This window comes from Dreissena polymorpha, chromosome 10 (assembly GCF_020536995.1).
Source record: "Dreissena polymorpha isolate Duluth1 chromosome 10, UMN_Dpol_1.0, whole genome shotgun sequence".
NCBI classification, from domain to species: Eukaryota; Metazoa; Mollusca; class Bivalvia; order Myida; family Dreissenidae; genus Dreissena; species Dreissena polymorpha.
In genome coordinates this window covers 14,714,961-14,737,151 of record NC_068364.1, presented here as the reverse complement: position 1 = coordinate 14,737,151, position 22,191 = coordinate 14,714,961, and the positions used below count along the sequence as shown (strand labels likewise).

General features: G+C 38.0%; 3 protein-coding genes across 3 annotated transcripts in view; 2 read left to right on the top strand and 1 right to left on the bottom strand.

Moving 5' to 3' along the window:
• LOC127848884 (uncharacterized) overlaps positions 1-13,903 on the top strand; it is a 33,620-nt gene extending 19,717 nt beyond the window's left edge. The window contains 6 exon segments of the mRNA XM_052381553.1: positions 143-267; positions 1,330-1,556; positions 2,271-2,361; positions 6,048-6,174; positions 7,251-7,485; positions 12,214-13,903. Of these exon segments, the coding sequence (XP_052237513.1) occupies positions 143-267; positions 1,330-1,556; positions 2,271-2,361; positions 6,048-6,174; positions 7,251-7,485; positions 12,214-12,300 (892 nt within the window). The 3' untranslated portion in view covers positions 12,301-13,903.
• On the bottom strand, positions 13,823-17,619 carry LOC127848886 (mediator of RNA polymerase II transcription subunit 21-like). The gene has a single exon (XM_052381555.1). The coding sequence runs from the start codon at positions 17,528-17,530 to the stop codon at positions 17,108-17,110; it is 423 nt and encodes a 140-aa protein (XP_052237515.1). The 5' UTR covers positions 17,531-17,619; the 3' UTR covers positions 13,823-17,107.
• Positions 17,620-20,932: 3,313 nt separating this feature from the next.
• LOC127848885 (calcyphosin-2-like) overlaps positions 20,933-22,191 on the top strand; it is a 46,517-nt gene continuing 45,258 nt past the window's right edge. The window contains exon 1 of the mRNA XM_052381554.1: positions 20,933-21,155. Within this exon, the coding sequence (XP_052237514.1) occupies positions 21,102-21,155 (54 nt within the window). The 5' untranslated portion in view covers positions 20,933-21,101. The remainder of the gene's footprint in view (positions 21,156-22,191) is intronic.

The following is a 22,191-nucleotide window of genomic DNA, read 5'->3' as shown; positions in this document are numbered from 1 at the left end:
AAGTGTTGCTGTTGTTTTATTGTGTGTTCTTTATAATTGGTGGATAGCTTACATGTATATAAAGTATAAAATGCATTACATAATGTTCCAGCCTGAAAGGTTTAAGTGAAAGTGTTAACAGTCTATATTATGTTTGTTTCAGGTTCTTTTTCTATGAAGACACAGAGGAAAGTCGTATTGAGAAGAAAATTGGTAACGTGACAGTGGAATCGGAGGTTTCATTTGAGTACGGCATCCGTGCCCCACCTAAAGAACCAGAGAAAACAGGTGTGCTTGCTTTGTATGCTTTTAATAATATTCTACGAAGATAATTCTATTGTTTGAAGATAAAAAAAATCTTGTTCATGTATTTCTTAAGAATTAAAAACATTAAGATTGTTTAAGTTGAAATTTTCAGGGGTAATTTAAATACGAAATATATGAAACTTAAATACAAAACTGAAAAACTGCAAGAAATATCAAATTATTGACACTTGTCTATGTTTCTGTAAACGTTGTTCCTGTCTGCACAGGCTAATCAGGGATGACAACTTTTCGCAATTATGATATTTATATGCCCCAGGATCAAATGATCGGGGATATATATTTTTTTTTGACCTGGCTGTCTGTCATTGCATGTGTCTGTCGTTGTATGTGTGCGCCTGTCCTAAACTTTAACCTTATTCATAACTTTTGCAATATTGATGATAGCAACTTGATATTTGGCATGCATGTGTATCTCATGGAGCTGCACATTTTGAGTGGGGAAAGGTCAAGGTCATCCTTCAAGGTCAAAGGTCAAATATATGGCTTCAAAACGGCGCAGTAGGGGGCATTGTGTTTTACAAACACAGCTCTTGTTCATTTAATTGTTTGTCTCTCCTTAGCAAAAATCCAGTTTAGGCGGAAAGAGTTGTCTCTGATTAGCTTATTCGGACTGCACAGGCCAATCTGGGACCACACTTTACGCACATGCATTAAACCCCATTTTTATTTAGCAAGGCTCAATAAATGAGCATGACTCTGGGAAAATGGTGCTTAACTCTTTCAGTGCGGGAACCGAATTTTGAAGAACTTTGCAAACAGTTTGGATCCAGATGAGACGCCACAAAATGTGGCATCTCATCAGGATCCAAACTGTTTGCTATTCTGATAGTATTCTTGGAAAAAAATCGAAGAAAATGCTAATTTTAGAAATTCAGCAGACAACCTTTAAGCAGACGACAAATTTCCCAGCATGCAAAGGGTTAATACATGTGCTTAGAGTGTGGTCCCACAAGGTAATCACTGACTTCACTTTCCGCCCAAACTGGACTTAATAATATATTTATTTTAAATTTATGACTCCAGAAGATGCATCACAGGAACCAGTTGCTATGGAAACTAAGCCTGAAGAACCGACTGAGGGTGCTGATCCCTTCAATGAGATCCCAGAAATCACAGTGGACCCACCTGTGCCGTCTGTCAGTTTGGAGACACCGGTTCCGGAACCATCGTCCAGTGAGCCTGGAGCGGCAGGGACAGGGGAGGATGGAAGCAGGGTACCAGACAGGGAAGTGCTGCCCTTCCAGCTGCAGGTAGAGGGGTTGGTCTGGGTTAGGGTCCTTCAATGAGCCACGTTTGAGAAAGACTGGGTTAATGCTTGTGCTTAAAGTGTCGTCCCAGAATAGCCTGTGTAGTCTGCACAGGCTTATCAGGGACAAAACTAAGCCTAAACTGGATCTTCCTAAGATGGGCCTTCCTTTAAATGAACAATTTCATAAAAGCGTAAAGTGTGTTCCTTGATTAGCCTGTGCAGACTACACATGCCAATGCATAAAGCCACGTTTACCCAGAACGCATCTCAAATATTAACTGATACACTTGAACATTACCACAACAGCTTCCTTGAATTATTTCAAATCTGAAAGACTAAGTTTTGTTTGTCAAAGAGTTTCTAAGATATAGATGCCTTGTATGATAAAACTGTGACTGAATTTTCATTTGCATACTTCTGATTAAACTAATTTTAATAGAAACAAAAAAAAAGAAGATGTGAATTAAAAATGTTAAGGTAATAAGTTGGACATATTTGTTGCACGAATAGTAGCAGAGGGTATGAAGTATGAAGACATAGTGGGTGTATATGGCAAACAGCATAAGTTCATAACAGTGTTAATTGTTATATCCTCTTTAAAATTTCGAAATAACTTTATATATCTGTATTCTTGCCATGAATACATATAATAAAGCAGTGTATCAATTAAGACTTGTGTGGAATGTTCAGCGCGTGTTCGGGTTAATGCTTTCAGATTCGCTACACTGATACAGAAGGTGCAAAGGCGCTGCGTGTGATCACACAGGTGAAACCAGTGACACGTGACCGCCAAAAGGCAGAAAGATGTAAGATTTCTATCTAGTTTCTCTTATCCGTCTTCAGATCATTTTTATCCCATCTTAAATAGAGACCAGTTTATCAACCTCAGCTTCAGCCATCACCAGTTGTTGAAAACTTTAACTATTGTGTAAAGCTATCCATGGCGGATTTCTGAATACTTCATGCATGGAGTGATAATCTGTGGTATTTATTCGGCGTAGCTGTTTTAACCCAGCTTTTCACCTTAGCTTGATCTTTGGAAGCGACCAATCAATTTGAATACAAATTTTCCTGCCGGTAGGCCTGGAACTATTCAAAGTAGAAAATGTGTGATCTACAAACAGTTTTCACATTTCCATTAAAATGTTATTTAATCTACTTTTTTTTTTTGGAAGTATAGGGTATGAAAAGGGATTCTACAGTGCATTTAGAAACAATGTTAAGTGCGTGTTCAGCATGAAACAATTTTATCTGTAATGATAATGCTTGAGAGATAGAGCAGTTTCACTCTCAACTTTTGACATAAATACAGTTTTTGTGTGCCCCTTTATATTAAGAAGATTGTAAGCTAAGAACGGCGCAGAAAAAAAGGCATTTGCTATATTTGATCTCATAGATTTAACTTTTTATCGTTCATCAACACCGATCACAATCAACGCCATATATCTTTTTAGCTCACCGGAGCACAACGTGCTCATGGTGAGCTTTTGTGATCGCCTTTTGTACGTTGTGCGTTGTGCGGCATCAACATTTGCCTTGTTAACTCTCTAGAGGCCATATTTATTGTCCAATCTTCATGAAATTTGGTCAGAAGATTGGTCTCAATGATATCTTGGATGAGTTCGAAAATGGTAACATTTGCTTGAAAAACATGGCTGCCAAGGGGCGGGGCATTTTTCCTTATATGGCTATATATGGCTATAGTTAAATCTTGTTAACACTCTAGAGGCCACATTTATTCTCTGATCTTGAAACTTGGTCCGAAAATTCATCCCAATAACAGAGCTCCAGATAAGGTTTTGTGAAATTATTAACATTACTACCAGATTTTCAAAAAGAATTCTTAACTCTGAAATTTTATTCTTAACGTTACTACTAAGTTTTGGAAAATAATTCTTAACTTTTTTAAATGACCTAAAAATAAATAATAATGGTTATTTTCATGCAAAAAATCAAAATAAACATACTTGCAACTTTATTTATACGAGTTCAACAGTGTCTATTCAGTATTATACAATTTTATTTTTCAAATACCTTCATATGCCCAAACTGTGCTTAGATTGCATGCCTTCGATGAATTTTTACATATTTCACAATTAAAACGGGTCTCCCCTTCAATCTTTTCAACGATTAGCCACGAGAATTGTCCCTTCCACTTATCAATGTTTTTTTTGTTTAAGTTTGGACCCGTCGTGTCGCGTTTTTTTTTAGCTTTTCCGAAAGTGTCGGCAACTGAACATACAACATCGTATAAGATCTTTTCTGTAATGTCTTTCTTAACATTCAGCTTCGGCTCACTTTGCGTACAATCTGTTAAAAGCATGTTTTTGCACGCTTTGCAGTTTTTTAGGACGCACTCTGGGCGAAGCCATTGTTTTTTTTGACATTTAGACTGTACACGTCGCTTTTATTGGAAAAAATGCGCTTTGTTAAACAAACCCGATAACCATTCTATATAAGCACCGAAAAGATCTTTAATACGCGAAAATAACTCAATAAAATCGATACAAACCGATGTAAAAATAATATTCGTAACTTGATTTTGTAATTCTTAATGGTACGACAAAATTTTAAAATAAATACGTAACGGACTTGAAAATAATTCGTAATTACGAAAATACGACCGTTATCTGGAGCTCTGCAATAATATCTTGGTCGTGTTTGAAAATGATGCCGGTTGGATGAAAAACATGGCCGCAAGGGGGCAGGGCTTTTTTCCTTATATGGCTATAGTAAAACCTTGTTAACACTCTAGAGGCCACATTTATTTTCCGATCTTCATGAAACTTGGTCAGAAGATTTGTCCCAATGATATCTTGGATGAGTTTGAAAATGGTAACCTTTGCTTGAAAAACATTGCTGCCAAAGGGCAGGGCATTTTTCCTTATATGGCTATAGTAAAATCTTGTTAACACTCTAGAGGCCACATTTATAGTCTGATCTTCATGAACTTGGTCAGAAGATTCATCCCAATAATATCTTGGACGAGTTTGAAAATGATGCCGGTTGGTTGAAAAACATGGGCATCACGGGGTGGGGCATTTTTCCTTATATGGCTATAGTAAAACCTTGTTAACACTCTAGAGGTCACATTTATTTCCCGATCATCATGAAACTTGGTCAGAAGATTTGTCCCAATGATATCTTAGATGAGTTTGAAAATGGTTTTGGTTGCTTTAAAAACATGGCCACTAGGGGTGGGGCATTTTTCCTTATATGGCTATATATGGCGATAGTAAAACCTTGTTAACACTCTAGAGGCCACATTTGTTTTCTAATCTTCATGAAATTTGGTCAGAAGATTTGTCTCAATGATAGCTTGGATGAGTTCGAAAATAATTATGTTTGCTTGAAAAACATGCCTCCCAAGGGGCGGGACATTTTTTTTTATATGGCTATAGTAAAATCTTGTTAACACTCTAGAGGCCACATTTACTGTCCGATTTTCATGAAACTTGATGAGAAGATTCATCCTGATAATATCTTGGACGAGATCAAAAATGATGCCGGTTGGTTGAAAAACATGGCTGCCAGGGGGCGGAGCATTTTTCCTTATATGGCTATAGTAAAACCTTGTTAACACTTTAGAGGCCACATTTATTTTCCGCTCTTCATGAAAATTGGTCAGAAGATTTGTCCCAATAATATCTTGTGATCTCAGGTGAGCGACTTTGGGCCTTTCAGACCCTCTTGTTAAAAGATATTTCTTCTTTAATATATCTAAGTCCATAATCAGCACAAGGTATTAAGTAGTTAAACAGTTGTAGGGCATTTCATCCAAGTAAGAAATGGGTACATTGTCTCCAAACTTAATTTATAACCATGGTCAATTTTAACTGAAAGCGCAAAAATATTGAATAGCTGTTTCTTGGTATCCTAAACTTTATTGGATACATTTTATGTAAGTAGCTCTACTGGCAAGACCCAGCCTTATGCATGTGCGTTAAGAGTCTTCTAGCATAAGCCTCTGCAGTCCACCTAGATGGAATTTTCATTGAGAAGTGACTCTTTACACAAAAACGTCCATAACAGTGTAAAGAAAGGGTTATGATTCACATTATAGAGGAATTTTATGCAGGAAAACCCAGATATTTACTGGAGCCTTGTTCTGGGAAAACAGGGCTTAATGCATGTGTGTTAACTGTCGTCCCTGATTAGGGATATTGCTTTCCACCTAAACAGGATTTTTCATTAGAAGTACCTTCCTGTTAACAGAAAGTTTCATAAAAGTTGAAAGTATCTTCCCTGATTGGCCTGTGCAATTTGCACAGGCTAATCTGAGATGACACTACACACATGCATTAAGCCCCCTTTTCCCAGAGCATGTCTCTACTGTATTTATGTGTTCTTAGTGGCCAAGCTGGATGTGTTGGCCGAGCACACAGCCCAGAGCATGTCTCTACTGTATTTATGTGTTCTTAGTGGCCAAGCTGGATGTGTTGGCCGAGCACACAGCCCAGAGCATGTCTCTACTGTATTTATGTGTTCTTAGTGGCCAAGCTGGATGTGTTGGCCGAGCACACAGCGCGCACCACAGCTGCCATGGCCAAGGAAGGGAGGTACACCTTGTCAAGGGAACGAGCTCTCATGAATCAGCGAGTCGCCTGGAGAAATGCCAAGTAAGTGATGTGATTTTTGTTGTTAAAGACTGTTTTCATGCTCACAAAACTGTGATTGCAACTTTAAATAAGATAATCCTAGAAAGAGCCTTATATCATGCAATCTAGGCTGATAATTTAAATGAGTTTTTCATACCTTGTCTTGAAAATGAATACTGAAGGTGTTTGCAGATTTCCAACCACAAATCACTTCGAAATTAGTGTACAATCAAATTGAGTTGACTTCTGTTATACAGAGTTTCCTCAAATTCACTCTCATTAAAATGTTATAATCAGTGTATAATAACCCATTTATGTTTGTTTTACACTGGTATATCTTGGTAGGCTTACAAACCTCATGGAAATTGTAATTCAAGTGGCAGCAAAATTAAATTTCAGATTAAATTTTCAAAGCAAAATTAAAGTCTGCCTTTAAAATGTGCAACAGCTGGGTGCCATTTTAGCCATAAATAATTGTTTTAACCTCATACATGAAGAAAGACCTTAACACAAATGGCCAGATCCTTATTGAACTTTATCATTTCAACAAATTACTGAAGTTGTTTTTTTAAGCTTAGTGAATATGGGTCAAGCAATCAATGTTCAAAATTACAATTGAGGGCAGGTATTCACCAAACAATTCCTATACTTAATACTAAGAATAGAGATTATTTTTTTAATTCAAATATCCACATTTAATTATATAAGCCTCACCATGTGAAAAGGGGGTTTAATGCATAAACTTGATTTTTGTCAAGAAGGGTCTTCCTTTAAACAAAAAATACAAGAAAAGCCGAAAAAGTAGACCCTTATTAGCCTGTTCAGCCTGCACAGGCTAATAAGGAAGGACACTTTAGGCACATGGCTGCACAGGCTTATCAGGGACAACACTTTAGGCACATGTACAAACCCCTTTTTCACAGTGTGTGGACTCATACATTTATTTGTTTGTTAATCACATAGGCTTCATTGGTAGTCTTACATACTCAAAGTCAACCGTGTTTTGTCTGGAATCTAAGTGTATCTTTATTCTCAAGTCTAATAATGGGGTCTATAAACACAGAACTGAGCCTTGGTTCACATGGCTTTGTCTTCAGTATCACCAAGGAGGATGACCCATCCACCAAGAAGAACTACAAGCAGTTCTTTGGTAAGATTCAGTCCATGGAGAACTATCTGGCCTCCAAACAGAGCCTGGAGAGACGGACACACGGACGCACTCACAGTGACGAGGAAGATGCGGTAGACAGTTGGGAGGAGGTGCCGGGTGGGGTCGTGGCGACAAGAGAACCACAGAAAAAGAGCCGCTCATTCTTTTCACGACTCAGAAAGGTATCCTTATGGTGTGGGTGTTAGCTCTACTGAGCACAATAGAATGGTATCAGGGGGGGGGGCTGTGCTAGCTCACCTGAGCTAGGCAGAATGATATCAGGGGGGGGGGGGGGCTGTGCTAGCTCACCTGAGCTAGGCAGAATGATATCAGGGGGGGGGGGGCTGTGCTAGCTCACCTGAGCTAGGCAGAAAGGTATCAGGGGAGGGGGGCTGTGCTAGCTCACCTGAGCTAGGCAGAAAGGTATCAGGGGGGGAGCCTGTGCTAGCTCACCTGAGCTAGGCAGAAAGATATCAGGGGGGGCTGTGCTAGCTCACCTGAGCTAGGCAGAATGGTATCAGGGGGGGGGCTGTGCTAGCTCACCTGAGCTAGGCAGAATGGTATCAGGGGGGGGGGGGGGGCTGTGCTAGCTCACCTGAGCTAGGCAGAAAGGTATCAGGGGGGGGGGGGGCTGTGCTAGCTCACCTGAGCTAGGCAGAAAGGTATCAGGGGGGGGCTGTGCTAGCTCACCTGAGCTAGGCAGAAAGATATCAGGGGGGGCTGTGCTAGCTCACCTGAGCTAGGCAGAATGGTATCAGGGGGGGCTGTGCTAGCTCACCTGAGCTAGGCAGAATGGTATCAGGGGGTGGGGGCTGTGCTAGCTCACCTGAGCTAGGCAGAAAGGTATCAGGGGGGGGCTGTGCTAGCTCACCTGAGTTAGGCAGAAAGATATCAGGGGGGGAGCCTGTGCTAGCTCACCTGAGCTAGGCAGAAAGATATCAGGGGGGGCTGTGCTAGCTCACCTGAGCTAGGCAGAATGGTATCGGGGGGGGGGGGGCTGTGCTAGCTCACCTGAGCTAGGCAGAAAGGTATCAGGGGGGGGGGGGGCTGTGCTAGCCCACCTGAGCTAGGCAGAATGGTATCAGGGGGGGCTGTGCTAGCTCACCTGAGCTAGGCAGAAAGGTATCAGAGGGGGGCTGTGCTAGCTCACCTGAGCTAGGCAGAATGGTATCAGGGGGGGGGGCTGTGCTAGCTCACCTGAGCTAGGCAGAAAGGTATCAGGGGGGGGGGGGGGCTGTGCTAGCTCACCTGAGCTAGGCAGAAAGGTATCAGGGGGGCTGTGCTAGCTGACCTGAGCTAGGCAGAAAGGTATCAGGGGGGGGAGCCTGTGCTAGCTCACCTGAGCTAGGCAGAAAGATATCAGGGGGAGCATGTGCTAGCTCACCTGAGCTAGGCAGAAAGATATCAGGGGGGTGAGGGCTGTGCTAGCCCACCTGAGCTAGGCAGAATGGTATCAGGGGGAGCCTGTGCTAGCTCACCTGAGCTAGGCAGAAAGATATCAGGGGGAGCCTGTGCTAGCTCACCTGAGCTAGGCAGAAAGATATCAGGGGGTGGGGGCTGTGCTAGCTCACCTGAGCTAGGCAGAATGGTATCAGGGGGGGGCCTGTGCTAGCTCATCTGAGCTAGGCAGAATGGTATCAGGGGGTGGGGGCTGTGCTAGCTCACCTGAGCTAGGCAGAATGGTATCAGGGGGGGCTGTGCTAGCTCACCTGAGCTAGGCAGAATGGTATCAGGGGGTGGGGGCTGTGCTAGCTCACCTGAGCTAGGCAGAATGGTATCAGGGGGGGGGGCTGTGCTAGCTCACCTGAGCTAGGCAGAAAGGTATCAGGGGGGGGGGGGCTGTGCTAGCTCACCTGAGCACAGCAGAAAGGTTTCAGGGTATGTTACTATGTTTGGTATAGTATCATTGTATGTATACCGGTACTAGTATATAGTAGTACTATGTTAGCCCATCTGAGCACAACAAAAAGGTATAAGGGGGAGAGATTGTTAGCTCTACTGAGCACAGGGGTGAGGGTGTGTTACCTCACCTAAGCATAGCAAAAAGGTATCAGGGGAAGTGTTGTGTTAGCTCAACTCAGTTTATTATGTAAATGAAGTTTATTGGCCCAAAATACAAAGTATTTATATATATAATAATACATATTTGTAGTTTCGATCACATCATCTTACATATACAATTTTTCAACTTATTAAATTTTGTTCATAATACAAATAGTGTGGAATTGTCTGTTTTGCTCATCAGATTATAACAGTATTTCCACCCATAAACATGTACAAGTTATAGGGGAATTCTCTACGGATAACATCATATTTAATTTATTGAACAGATGCATGGTACTCACAATCAATAATACCGGTAGCATACATTATTCTTGTTAAAACAAAAACAAAACAGCAGAAATGTATCAGAGGGGAAAGGTGTGTGTTAGCTCACAATCAAAACATGCTCATAGTAAGCTTGTGTGAAAATGAGTCGCGTTCTAAGATTAGCCTGCGCAGTACGCACAGGCTAATCAGAGACGACACTTTTCGTTTTTATTACATTTTTCATTTAAATGAAGTTTCTTCTTAGCAAAAATCAAATTTAGGCGGAAAGTGTCGTCCCGGACTGCACAGGCTAATCTGGGACGACACTTTACGCACATGCATTATGTCCAGTTTTCTCAGAACGCGACTCATATATCTTAGCCTCGCTCTTGGAATACATACATTATCAGGCTAATCAGGGAGAACACTTTATACGATTTTATGGTATTTTTATGCCCCCGAAGGAGGGCATATAGTGAACGCATTGTCCGTCTGTCTGTCCGTCACACTTTGCGTTTAGGTTTAAAACAATGCTCATAACTTCTATGTCGCTTCAGATGTAACCTTCATATTTGGTATGCATGTGTATGTGGACAAGGCCTTTCCATACTCACACAAATTTTGACCCCCTTGACCTTGAACTTAGGGTCCGTGTTTAGGTTTTAAAATCTGTGTTAAGGTTTCAAAAAATGCTCATAATTTCTATCAAAGCGTTTTTCAGGGGCATTATTATGTCATCCTATGGAGACAGCTCTTGTTAAGAAGTGCCTTCCTACGGAAAATCGAGTTTAGGTGGAAAGTGTTTTTCTCTGATTAACCTGTGTACAAAAGCTAATCTGGCACAACTCTTTTTTGCACATGCATTTTCCCAGAGGCTTATTATGCCCCCCTTCGAAGAAGAGGGGGTATATTGCTTTGCTCATGTCGGTCTGTCGGTCGGTCCGTCCACCAGGTGGTTGTCAGACGATAACTCAAGAACGCTTGGGCCTAGGATCATGAAACTTCATAGGTACATTGATCATGACTCGCAGATGACCCCTATAGATTTTGAGGTCACTAGGTCAAGGTCACGGTGACCCGAAATAGTAAAAAGGTTTTTGAATGATAACTCAAGAACGCATACGCCTAGGATCATGAAACTTCATGGGTAGATTGATCATGACTCGCAGATGACCCCTATTGATTTTGAGGTCACTAGGTCAAAGGTCAAGGTCACGGTGACCCGAAATAGTAAAATGGTTTCCAGATGATAACTCAAGAATGCATACGCCTAGGATCATGAAACTTCATGGGTAGATTGATCATGACTTGCAGATGACCCCTATTGATTTTGAGGTCACTAGGTCAAAGGTCAAGGTCACGGTGACCCGAAATAGTAAAATGGTTTTCGGATGATAACTCAAGAACGCATATGCCTAGGATCATGAAACTTCACAGGTAGATTGATCATGACTCGCAAATGACCCCTATTGAGTTTGAGGTCACAAGGTCAAAGTCACGGTGACCGAAATAGTAAAATGATTTTCGGATGATAACTCAAGAAGGCTTTTGCCTATGATCATGACACTTCATAGGAACATTGATCGTGACTCGCGGATGACCCCTATTGATTTTCAGGTCACTAGGTCAAAGGTCAAGGTCACAGTGACACAAAACGTATTCACACGATGGCTGCCACTACAACGGCAAGCCCATATGGGGGGCATGCATGTTTTACAAACAGCCCTTGTTTATTATGTTGTTTAATGGCGTGATCTGTCATTGAAATAATTTCTAGAGGCCACATTCATTGCTCTACACTTCATGAAGCTTAGTTATAACATTTTGTCTTTTTGATATCTTAGCAGAGATCATAACTGGGTGATATGGGATTAAAAACTAGGAAAATGAAGGGAACAGTCTTGAAGTCATTTTGTGCAATCCTCATTGACCTTGAAAACCTTCTGTTTGCAATTTAAAGCTTTCAAACATGTGTATGGCTTATAATATTATGTTATATCTGTTTATATCTTGATTAGTAGCATACATGTACATGTTTTCTTTCATCTCTTTAAACTAGAAAATACTGATCATTATTTAAAGTTCCTAACCATGTATCAACATTGATTGATAGCTGAAGGTTAATATGGTTGCTGTGTTCAAGTGGATGCGGCATTCTGGGAACTTTCTCAAAATCTCACTTTTTTTCCCACTCAGATATGAAGTTTGATGTGTGTAGGCTCAAATTACACACATGTTAATTCATTACCTTTCTTACTTGATTCAAATTTTAAAAGACAATCAATTACACAGATGTACATTAAAAATATTCTTACTAGATTCAAGTTTTAAAGGCTTCATTTCTAACCCTAAGATACTGATGAGCAGCAAACAGCATAAAACTGAATAAACTGTGAGTGACTAGCAGGCAATCCTAGTTTTATGCATATAGCCAATTTCACTTTGTGTCAGAGCAGGAAAAAGATAAGACATCAAGTAGTTGTTCAAATAAGGAAACCGAAAGAGTGTCTCAATGCGACGGAGGCTTAAAATGCAATTGCACTAAAGTATTTTTTAACTAAACTAACTGCTATAATAATTATGGTCATCTACTGTTGCAGAAGCGTTCAGAGACCACAGAAGACACTGGTGCTGCTCTTCTGTACAGAGGAAGTAATGCCAAGGCCTTCCTCAATGAAGGAGACTAGATCTTGATCGTACAGTGGGATAAAACACTTGTATTTTGCCTTTGTCTTTTTTGTGCTCATTGTTAACTGGAATTGAGTTTTCAATTGGCAACTATTTTTTTTGTATTTTATAATTGTTATAATTGACATTTTTTTCTCAAAATATGTTTCATTTATAAGTCTTCCTTTTTCTCTTGTTGTATGTTAAAAAACACGTGTACATGTACATGTTTGTTCATACTTTATGGTTTATTGTTAATGTTTTTCTTTTCATATAATGGTTTGTAAATATGTATTTTCATATTAAATATATTTGTATTTTTTAATGTCATTTATTATCATTCTTTCCGGTAAATTGTGTTGTGAAAGAGTTTTCAATTTCTAAAAAAAATACCTATTAACATGCCATTTTAAATTGAAACATGCATTTGGAAATTGTGTTTCCTGTTTTGTTAGACATCATTCAAGTAGTATTGGTAGTGCTTTGATGTTTTAGTAAGTGTCCTGTAGCCCTGACTTGATTTGCATTGTACTTTCATGTACTAGTTGTTGTTTTTTTAATTTACCTTTTAATCTTCACTCCCATAGATCATAAGAGACTTTGTGCCCAATATCTGCTCAAACACTTTGATAACGCTTATTGTGGGTACATGCGGTTGTTCCATAACGTTCTTTGTTTTCAACTATCAATTTTTCATTTTAAAGGATTATTTATGAAATTATCATGTACATATGTTTTCGTTGTTTTTATTTATGTTCAGTGTTAATATTGTTTATTGTTAAAGTTTATCTTTTTCTACAGCAGTTTTTTACATGTTGTCAATTAAATGTACAGGATCATTAGCATGTTATGGTTTGTTGTTCATGATTTGTTTGAGTTTTATTTTTGTTAGCTCACCTGTCACAAAGTGACATGGTGAGCTTATGTGACCGCGTGATGTCCAGCGTCCGTTGTGCGTGCGTATGTGTGTGTGTCAGTCAACAATTTGTTTGTGTAGACAGTAGAGGTCACAGTTTTTATCCAATCTTTATGAAATTTGGTCAGAATGTTAATGTTGATGAAATCTGGGTTGGGATTGTATTTCAGTCATCTTGGGTCAAAAACTAGGTCACAAGGTCAAATAATAAAAAAACCTTGTGTGGACAATAGAGGTAACAGTTTTCATCAGATCTTTATGAAATTTGGTCAGAATGTTTATCTTGATGAAATCTGGATTGGGAGTGTATTTGGGTCATCTGGGGTCAGAAACTAGGTCACTAGGTCAAATAATAGAAAAACCTTGTGTAGACAATTGAGGTCATAGTTTTCATCTGATCTTAATGAGTCAGGTGAGCGATTCAGGGCCATCATGGCCCTCTTGTTTTCTTTTGAAATTGTTGATCATTTTTCTTAGACTGAAATAAAGGCAATATAATATGTAACCATTTGCAAGGAAAATCTGGCGATTAAAATGCCTGACTCAATATTTTCCTATAAGGGTGTTGTTTTACTGTGACTTATCCTCTGTGATCACATTCCTGTCATAATACAGAACCAATGAACTTGCACTCTTATACTTTATTTATTCAGCCTTTGGAACAAAAATCCAATGTTGTATACTTTTAATAAAATGCTTGTTATATCTGCATGTTTTTGTTTGTTTTTTCCAAACTTAGTCATGACACACTTCCTACAAGGAAACAACAGTCTGGGCCATTTCAAACAAGACAGACAATATGAGAACTTCTTTGTGGCAGTAACGTTCCAAATAATAACAAGTAAAAACCTTCAAAATCTAAAAGGATAATTGGCTTGTAACTTGATCTAAATTATGATTTGTGCAAAATAAAATGGTTAGTTATTTCTAGCTTAAGCTGGTCAAATATTACATGGGCACGTGAAAAAATTGATCAAAATCATATTTTATACTAATATTGTAATTGACAATCATTCCGTGGTATGTAATGATGGCAGGTATTTTTTGCTGGAGGTTGACCACCAGTATCACACATAAATGTATTTTTTGACCTCTATAATGTGTGACCTTTACCTCGAGCTAGGGACACGGGTCTTACATGTCAGACGAAGTCTCCTCGAAGTGAACATGTGTGGTGTGTATTTTTAAAATTTTGTAATGAATGATAAAGGACGAGACCAGAAAAGCTGCATTTTGCCCAGATTTGACCTTTGACTACTGTGGTCTTGACTAAAGGACCTGGGAATTACATGCAACACACCATTTCTACATGGTAAACATCATAGTAGTTCTAAGTTATTTTAATATTGCATGACAAATAAGTGAAAAATCTGTACAATGCCCAAATTTGACCATTGATACATGTAGATATCAAAGTATGACAATGACCATTGAAACATGTAGATATCAAAGTATGACCTTGACATTGACCATTGATACATGTAGATATCAAAGTATGACATAGACCATTGATACATGTAGATATCAAAGTATGACCTTGACATTGATCATTGATACATGTAGATATCAAAGTATGACATTGATCATTGATACAAGTAGATATCAAAGTATGACATTGAAATTGATACATGTAGATATCAAAGTATAACATTGACATTGATACATGTAGATATCAAAGTATGACCTTGACATTGACCATTGATACATGTAGATATCAAAGTATGACATAGACCATTGATACATGTAGATATCAAAGTATAACCTAGACATTGACCATTGATACATGTAGATATCAAAGTATGACCTTAACTATTAGCTACTTATAATGAATATTACAGGCAAGTTATTAAGAGATTTGCACAATGTTATTTTTATGTTCCAGAAAAACTCAGCCTCCTAATTATCCAATCATTTTGACAGGTGTATCAAGTGTACCTCAAGAGGACTCTATGATAAAATAATGTTCAATTGTAGCTGAACTCCCATCTTTTTCCACTTAATAAAATAACCATTGAAACAATATGTCATAAAGCTGGGAGATCATGCATAACATAACATGACATATATGTACTTATATATTGAATAATATATTTTAGTGTTTCTAGTAAGGCACCTGAATATCATGTATTGACAAAACATTTGGTAATCATTAATAAATTAGTTTGACATAGAATCATTATCCTTAACAAGTTCATGGTTATGTAGTACACTCTTAACTCTTCATGTTATAACAAAATAGCCATGTGAGTTATCGTTATAATATTGTGTGCTAACAGAGCCTGTTGCCACTTTGTGTGGCACATTCAAATTTCCTCTCTTCACATTGTAGGACATAAAAACTTACCTTTGACCACAAAAGCCCATTGTCACTCTAGTTATTTTAATACTTTTTCTTGTAAAAAGTACAATAGTTTTCTTAGAAAATATCCCATTATCACTTTTTGGAGAAAAACAGTTTTTGGACTGCTGCCAATTTATATCCCTGCAAGAATTTTAAAGAATTGTGTTTATACAATGCCTGTTCTGCATTTAAACTAAAGACAATATACAAAATTATCTTTACACGTGGCCAACAGCTGCTGCTATAAAAAATGATTTAAATGTTGCTTGAATGTTTTCCTCTGACAATGAACAGGTCTTAGTGTGTCAACTGTTAAGAAGCATGTAAAGTTTGTAACACTCAAATCAAACAACCACAACAATATGCATCCTATGCATGTTATTTCTGCAGGTCCCCATGTGAAAAAAACACAACATTCAATGTTAATAAAGACAATAAAAAATAACACTAAGCTAGCTAGGGCTTGATTGGCTATGCCCTCTATTTCCTTTATCTTACGGTCTCAAACTCTCTGCTTAATTTTCCGGATTTCGAATATGGGACAATTGACACCCCTGATACATATTATGTTAGTACCAGTGCAAGCGTTTTTTTCGTATTGATTTCACTATGCTCAGCCTCACAATGTTGGTCACAATTGATGTTTACATTCATTGTGTCTTTTATTGCCTGGAACATAAGAAATTAATGTTTAGATATTTGTTAATTTGTTGCTTTTCATATATTATATCTTAGTAATTTGCTTAAAGTACAAAAGATCATTGTCTCTCTTGCGTTATTATTATGACTCATACAAATTAGATTTTGACTCTATAAAATATGGTCCCTAGAGTCATTGACTCTTTATTTTTGAGGTCTAAGGAAAGCTCTGACCAATATTATTCATTATGTTATATATCTGTGTCAGCCAAAACAGCAAACATTCAACAATACAATCAATTAATGATTCATCAATAGCCAAGTCTGACAGATTTCTACTAGAATCCAGCCTTCATGATGTATGACTTGCGTAAATCATAGAACAGCACTCAGGGATTATGACACATGCATATGATTAACAAACCAAGTTTGTGTTACAGTTCATCATCCTCTGTTAAATAAAGAACTTTCCTGACAAGAAAAAGGAAAAAAATCTTAAAGTTTACATCTGTACTTTTGACACAGCTGAAAAAAAAAACAGCACATTCATAACAAACACTCTGTTTTTTTCCCATCACAAGTTTGCAGACACTCTTAAAGGTAATCAATCGTTCAACAAGACTGTGCTCTAAGTTCACTAACTTTGTTACGAAGCAATTAATCAGAAACATTTGTTAGAGACCATTTCATAACAAAAGTATCACTTGAACTTGAAGAAACTGTCAACAGCTCAAGTTAAGTTCAAGCTTTTGACCATCCTGTTTTAACATCATGAACCTTTGTCATGACAAATGAAATGCACTTTGACCATGTCCACAACGTAGATATATAGCATTTCCCATCAATGATCATCAATCAAGGTAGGTCCAAGGTGTTGATCTTAATGTTTAACATCAAAAACCACTTTTAAGACACACTCACAGCGTAGCTATCATGTGGTGTTTCCCATCAGTGCCTGACACTGAAGCTGCACCTGAGCAATATCATGCTGAGCCTCCTGAATCTTCAGCAGCAACTCTTCACCCTGCTTTACCACCGCCTCCAGCCTGTGGGCGGCTTCCATGTTCTCCATTTCTAACTGCTGGAGACTTTTAAGCTGCAGTTCCTGCGAGGACTCGATACTCGGCAAAGAGTCAATCAAAACGTCGATGTCCTTTGCGGTCCGAGCTATCAGTTTGGAAAACATAGCCGCATAGTCCTCAGTGGGTGGGGAAACCGGCGACTTACCACCAGATTTGTCAAAGTTTTGAAACGGTGACGAAGGCGCGCATTGCTGTATGACGCCGACACTGTTGCAGAAATGTTCGCCTAGCTGATTTACAGCATCTTGCAACTGCGTTAATCTGTCAGCCATATTTGAAATTGTCAATTTTACCACAGTTGATTTTGAGATATGATTTTGTGTTCGCGGAAAATGTTGAAAACTGTTTACGTTAGTTTAACCCAAAGAATTATCGCGAAAAGAAAAATGGGTTACACATTAGTATGTTTTATGTAAATAAAGCAGTTGACAGTAGTGGGGCGATGAGGGTATCAAATATGTATCCATACACAGTTTATATATCTTTGGTTTATGCACGTTAATTTTGGTACAATACATTCGTGATTAAAAGGAAATGGTATACAATAGGTAGTACAGGCGGAAAGGGCCCCTTTCCCGAAAAGGGCCTGCAGTGAACGGAATGGGTATCATATGTTTCATAAAGCATTTTCAAACATATAAACAATATCGATTAAGTATTAACTTCTGTGTTACGGTTTATACTGGTTCAAAGATCGAAAGTTACTGAGAGGGGCGAACATACAGGAAAGCGCTAAAGCATCTCTTTATTACGACATATCATGACATGGGGAAAATAGGCATTTAGTGCATTCCATATACACAACAAGGAATATGGTCTGGATTTGACATTTTGAATTTCCCAAATATGATGAACAGCTTTAAAACTTCTGCAACCGATGAATTTATTATCATGGTTCTTTTCATTAGATTGTATGATAATTATATGAATATTTATGTACGGGGTGTCAGGTCAGATATTCAATACCTTCGCAAATTGTGTCCGTCAATGCGAGGTATTTTCTGAGTGCTGATTTTCCCCACTTCACTAAGGAATATGGGATCGAACACATAATTTCAAACAAAAAACACGTCCAGTCACATATTTAAACTGCCAGTAACGGGAATTGAGCCCGGGTCGCCTAGGTGAGAAGCGAGTAAACCAATCACTGCGCTAGCCGGACAGCCTAAAAGCAAGACAATTAAGAGCAAATCAATGACAGACATGCAGTAAAGAATTTAAAATCCCTTAAATTTAGCGAAAACATATTATTCCGACATAGCAACACATTGACAAGTCATACATTACATAAGTGTCGTGAACTATCAAGGTGATACATCATCAAAACTCCTAAAGGAAAGTATTACCAGGCGACAGATAAGACCAGTATAAACCCCTTCTTTCAGAGTTCCAAAATTAACATTAACGAATATCCCCACCGGATTTAGTTGCTACAAACCAAAGGTCTATAAATAAACATAGATCACCAAAGGTTCGTGACATCGCGAGCTCCCGGCGATTCTCGCAGCAACCGACATTTCAATCAATAAATATAAAGGAATACCTCGCTACATACATACATCTATATATTACCTTTAAAATAGTACGTAATCAGAAGTATTTATAAAGAAACAATACCGTTTTGTGGAATGGCGGATATGTACTTTTCCATTAAAAAATCTGCATCGGCCTGAAATGTTACAAAGATGCGCATGTGAATATCTCCGAGATATTGTTCACGTTTAACAACACGTTTTCTTAGCCTTGTGTATATTTAAATTTCCTAAAAAAAGTACGTAAATCATATATATTTATTATAAAAAATATACAGGTTTTATGCAAAAGCGGGTATGTGCTTTTCAATAAGATCTAACTCAATCTGAATTGGTCTGAAATGTCACAATGATTCGCATATGAATATCTCCAAGATATTGTTGACGTTAAAAACAAAACGTGTTCTCAGCCTTGTACATGTTTATATAACCTTTAAAATAAAACACTAATCAGAAGTATTTATAAAGAAATAATATAGTTTTAGGTAAAGGCGGGTATGCACTGTTCAATAAAAAAAATCAGCATTGGTCCGAAATGTTACAAAGATTCGCTTATGAATACCTCCGAGATATTGTTGTAGATTTATATATAAAACGTTAATAAGAAGTATTTACAACGAAACCATGCAGTTTTAGGCAATGCGGATATGTTCTTTTAAATAGTCTAACTCGGTATGATAATCTCAAAGTATTGTTATTTAATACCAGTGAAAATATTAAAGTTAAAAGCATAAAGTTATAAACTGTTGATGTTGATTTCACATTTATACTTATTCTGTATTAATTATTTCCAAAGAAAACTAATTAACTATACCACAGGTGGTTCGCATGTGGCCATGATATTAATTACTTATTAGTGAAATTATTAGTTTGAATGATAAATAATCATATTATAACGAAAAAACTACTTTTCTAAAAAAAATGCATAAAATGCATAAAAAAGCTTTGAACAGCCATAACTTCATCAATTGGGCAGCGATTTTCACGTTCTTGGTCTTATTCGACGCAGAAATGAATGTCCTTTCTGGAAATTTTTAGAAATAACAAAATACACAACTCGCGTGACACAACTCATGTGGACAAAACGGTAACAAAAGGGAAATAGTACACTTGGCTTTCTCCAGCGCAACCTACGCGTCAGCAATGAGAAGGTTAATTAAGACCACGGCATACACCTCTCTTGTCCGGCCAGGCCTTGAGTATTGCTCCACAGTGTGGAACCCATTTATGAAGAACATGGCTTACAAGCTTGAGATGGTACAGAGGAAGGCTGCTAGATATGTATTGTCAAAAGTATGCATACAGAAACAGCGTTTTATTTGTTGCTCTTAAATTGTATCTTTAACAAAAAATAAGCCTAGTCTTAATTCCTTGATATCTGTGATAATCTGTAATTATTTTTATGTCTTATTTGTCATATATGTGTATGTGCTATTGATCTTAAATGAAAATAAATAAATATGTAACCAACAGATACCACAGCACCAGCAGCGTATCCTCCATGATCGAGCACTTGGGGTGGGAGACGCTTGAATCACGACGGACCAAAGCGCAAATCACCATGCTGTACAAAATCATCAACGACCGGGTAGATATCCCAGCCAACCAATACATTGTACAAGCCCCAAGTCGCCCTAAGGACCATAACACGAAATACCACCAGCCGTCTACATCCACATCTTACCACAATAACGCATTTTTTCCACGCACCATATCCGTTTGGAACCACCTGCGACAGTAGCAGATGTCCCTGACTTGGTATCCTTGAAGCAGGGGCTTTTCTCACTCACTTTCTAATCACTGTTAGGTGCCCAGCTCCAAGTAACCCCTAGTTATTCCCATTGCTGTGCGGGCCGCGGCTACCGTAACCGGAGAGGTCTGGGTTGAAGAGGTGAAAACGAAGCTGGCTAAACTTTTTACTATCTCTATACTTTTAACTATCAAATCTCTTCTATCTATCCTATCATTTCATATATTTCTCTTGACCTAGCACCACCCATCGCGTAATAATCAAGTGTGATTGCGCCGAAGTATAATGTAGATGTATACCGTCCGCAGATAATTTCGCATGATTTGACACCACATTGCATTTCCGTTAGTTTATTTTCTTTCCGCTACATTGAAAATATTTCATGCGTTTGGAGAATCATGATTGTTTACACGAACAACCAAATGTTCTTAAATATTTATGGGCTTTTTAACAAGAACTTACGAACATCAAAATTTCCTTTTATAGTTTTGGGCTTTTTCACGAGTAGTGACATCTCCAAACTTGAAAACAACCTAATAGAATTACAACTAGACTACTGAAATGAGCAACAGACCGAGGAGCGCACGTCCGCTGACGTCTCGAAATCCCATCACGGTAGTTCATCTGTACAATGCTTTTTTTCCCTGTTTTTGTGAAGCGGCCTTTGCCCCTCCCCCGCCATTTTGTGAAAAAAATGAGTCACCAACTGTTCGAAATTGTGAATTGTGAACAAATGAGTAGGGAACTTTCTAAATTTGTGAAAATTATAGTCGCGAACTTTTCCCATCAAACATTTGACGTTGAATAGACGTTTAAAAGACGTTGTACCGTGACGGTTGAATTTTGGTTGTAGATGAAAGTTTTTTTGGACGTCATTTTATGACGTTTTTATGACGTTGATTCAACGTCATGTTACAACCAAAATTTAACCATTTTTCGACCCAAATCCAACCATTCTACAAGCACTTTGCAACCAAAATTCAACCACTTTGCAATTTTTTTATTGAATGTATGGTTCACTTAACATTTCCGAAATGTTGCAAAATATCGTTACAATGTCATTTAACCTAAAACAAACCTATATCTAATTTTCATATTGAGGTTGAAAACCAACACATCTTTATTCTACACAAGTTTATTGCATGAATGTAATTTATACAAATACATATCATTGCATTGTTGTTCTTTTTTGTCTTGACTCCGGATCTGTTCGGGTGTCTTCCCAGTTGTCCTGAAAGTACAAAAAATATCATAATGACCAACTGTTTTTTTTATAAATAAAACAGAGAAAAAATGACAACACGTGTACCGCATGAATATCACTAAGAAAACACACATATATGCGTCATCTTGAACATACACATATATGAAATTTCTATCATACATGGTAAAATAATCAAGCGTTACAACATCTTTGAATTTAATAATGTATTTTATCACTGTATCAATTCATAACTAAATTTGAAATTAACCTACAAGATCAATATTTTAATCATGTCATGACCAACAAACACTTTTTATGAACTACATTTTACATTATTATATATTTAAGCATTTTTTTTCCTTCTATAACTAGTACCGGGGAACGGTGCCTTTCCCAAAGCCTACCGGAGGCTTCCAAATTTTAGCACCGGACCTTTTCCAATCTCCA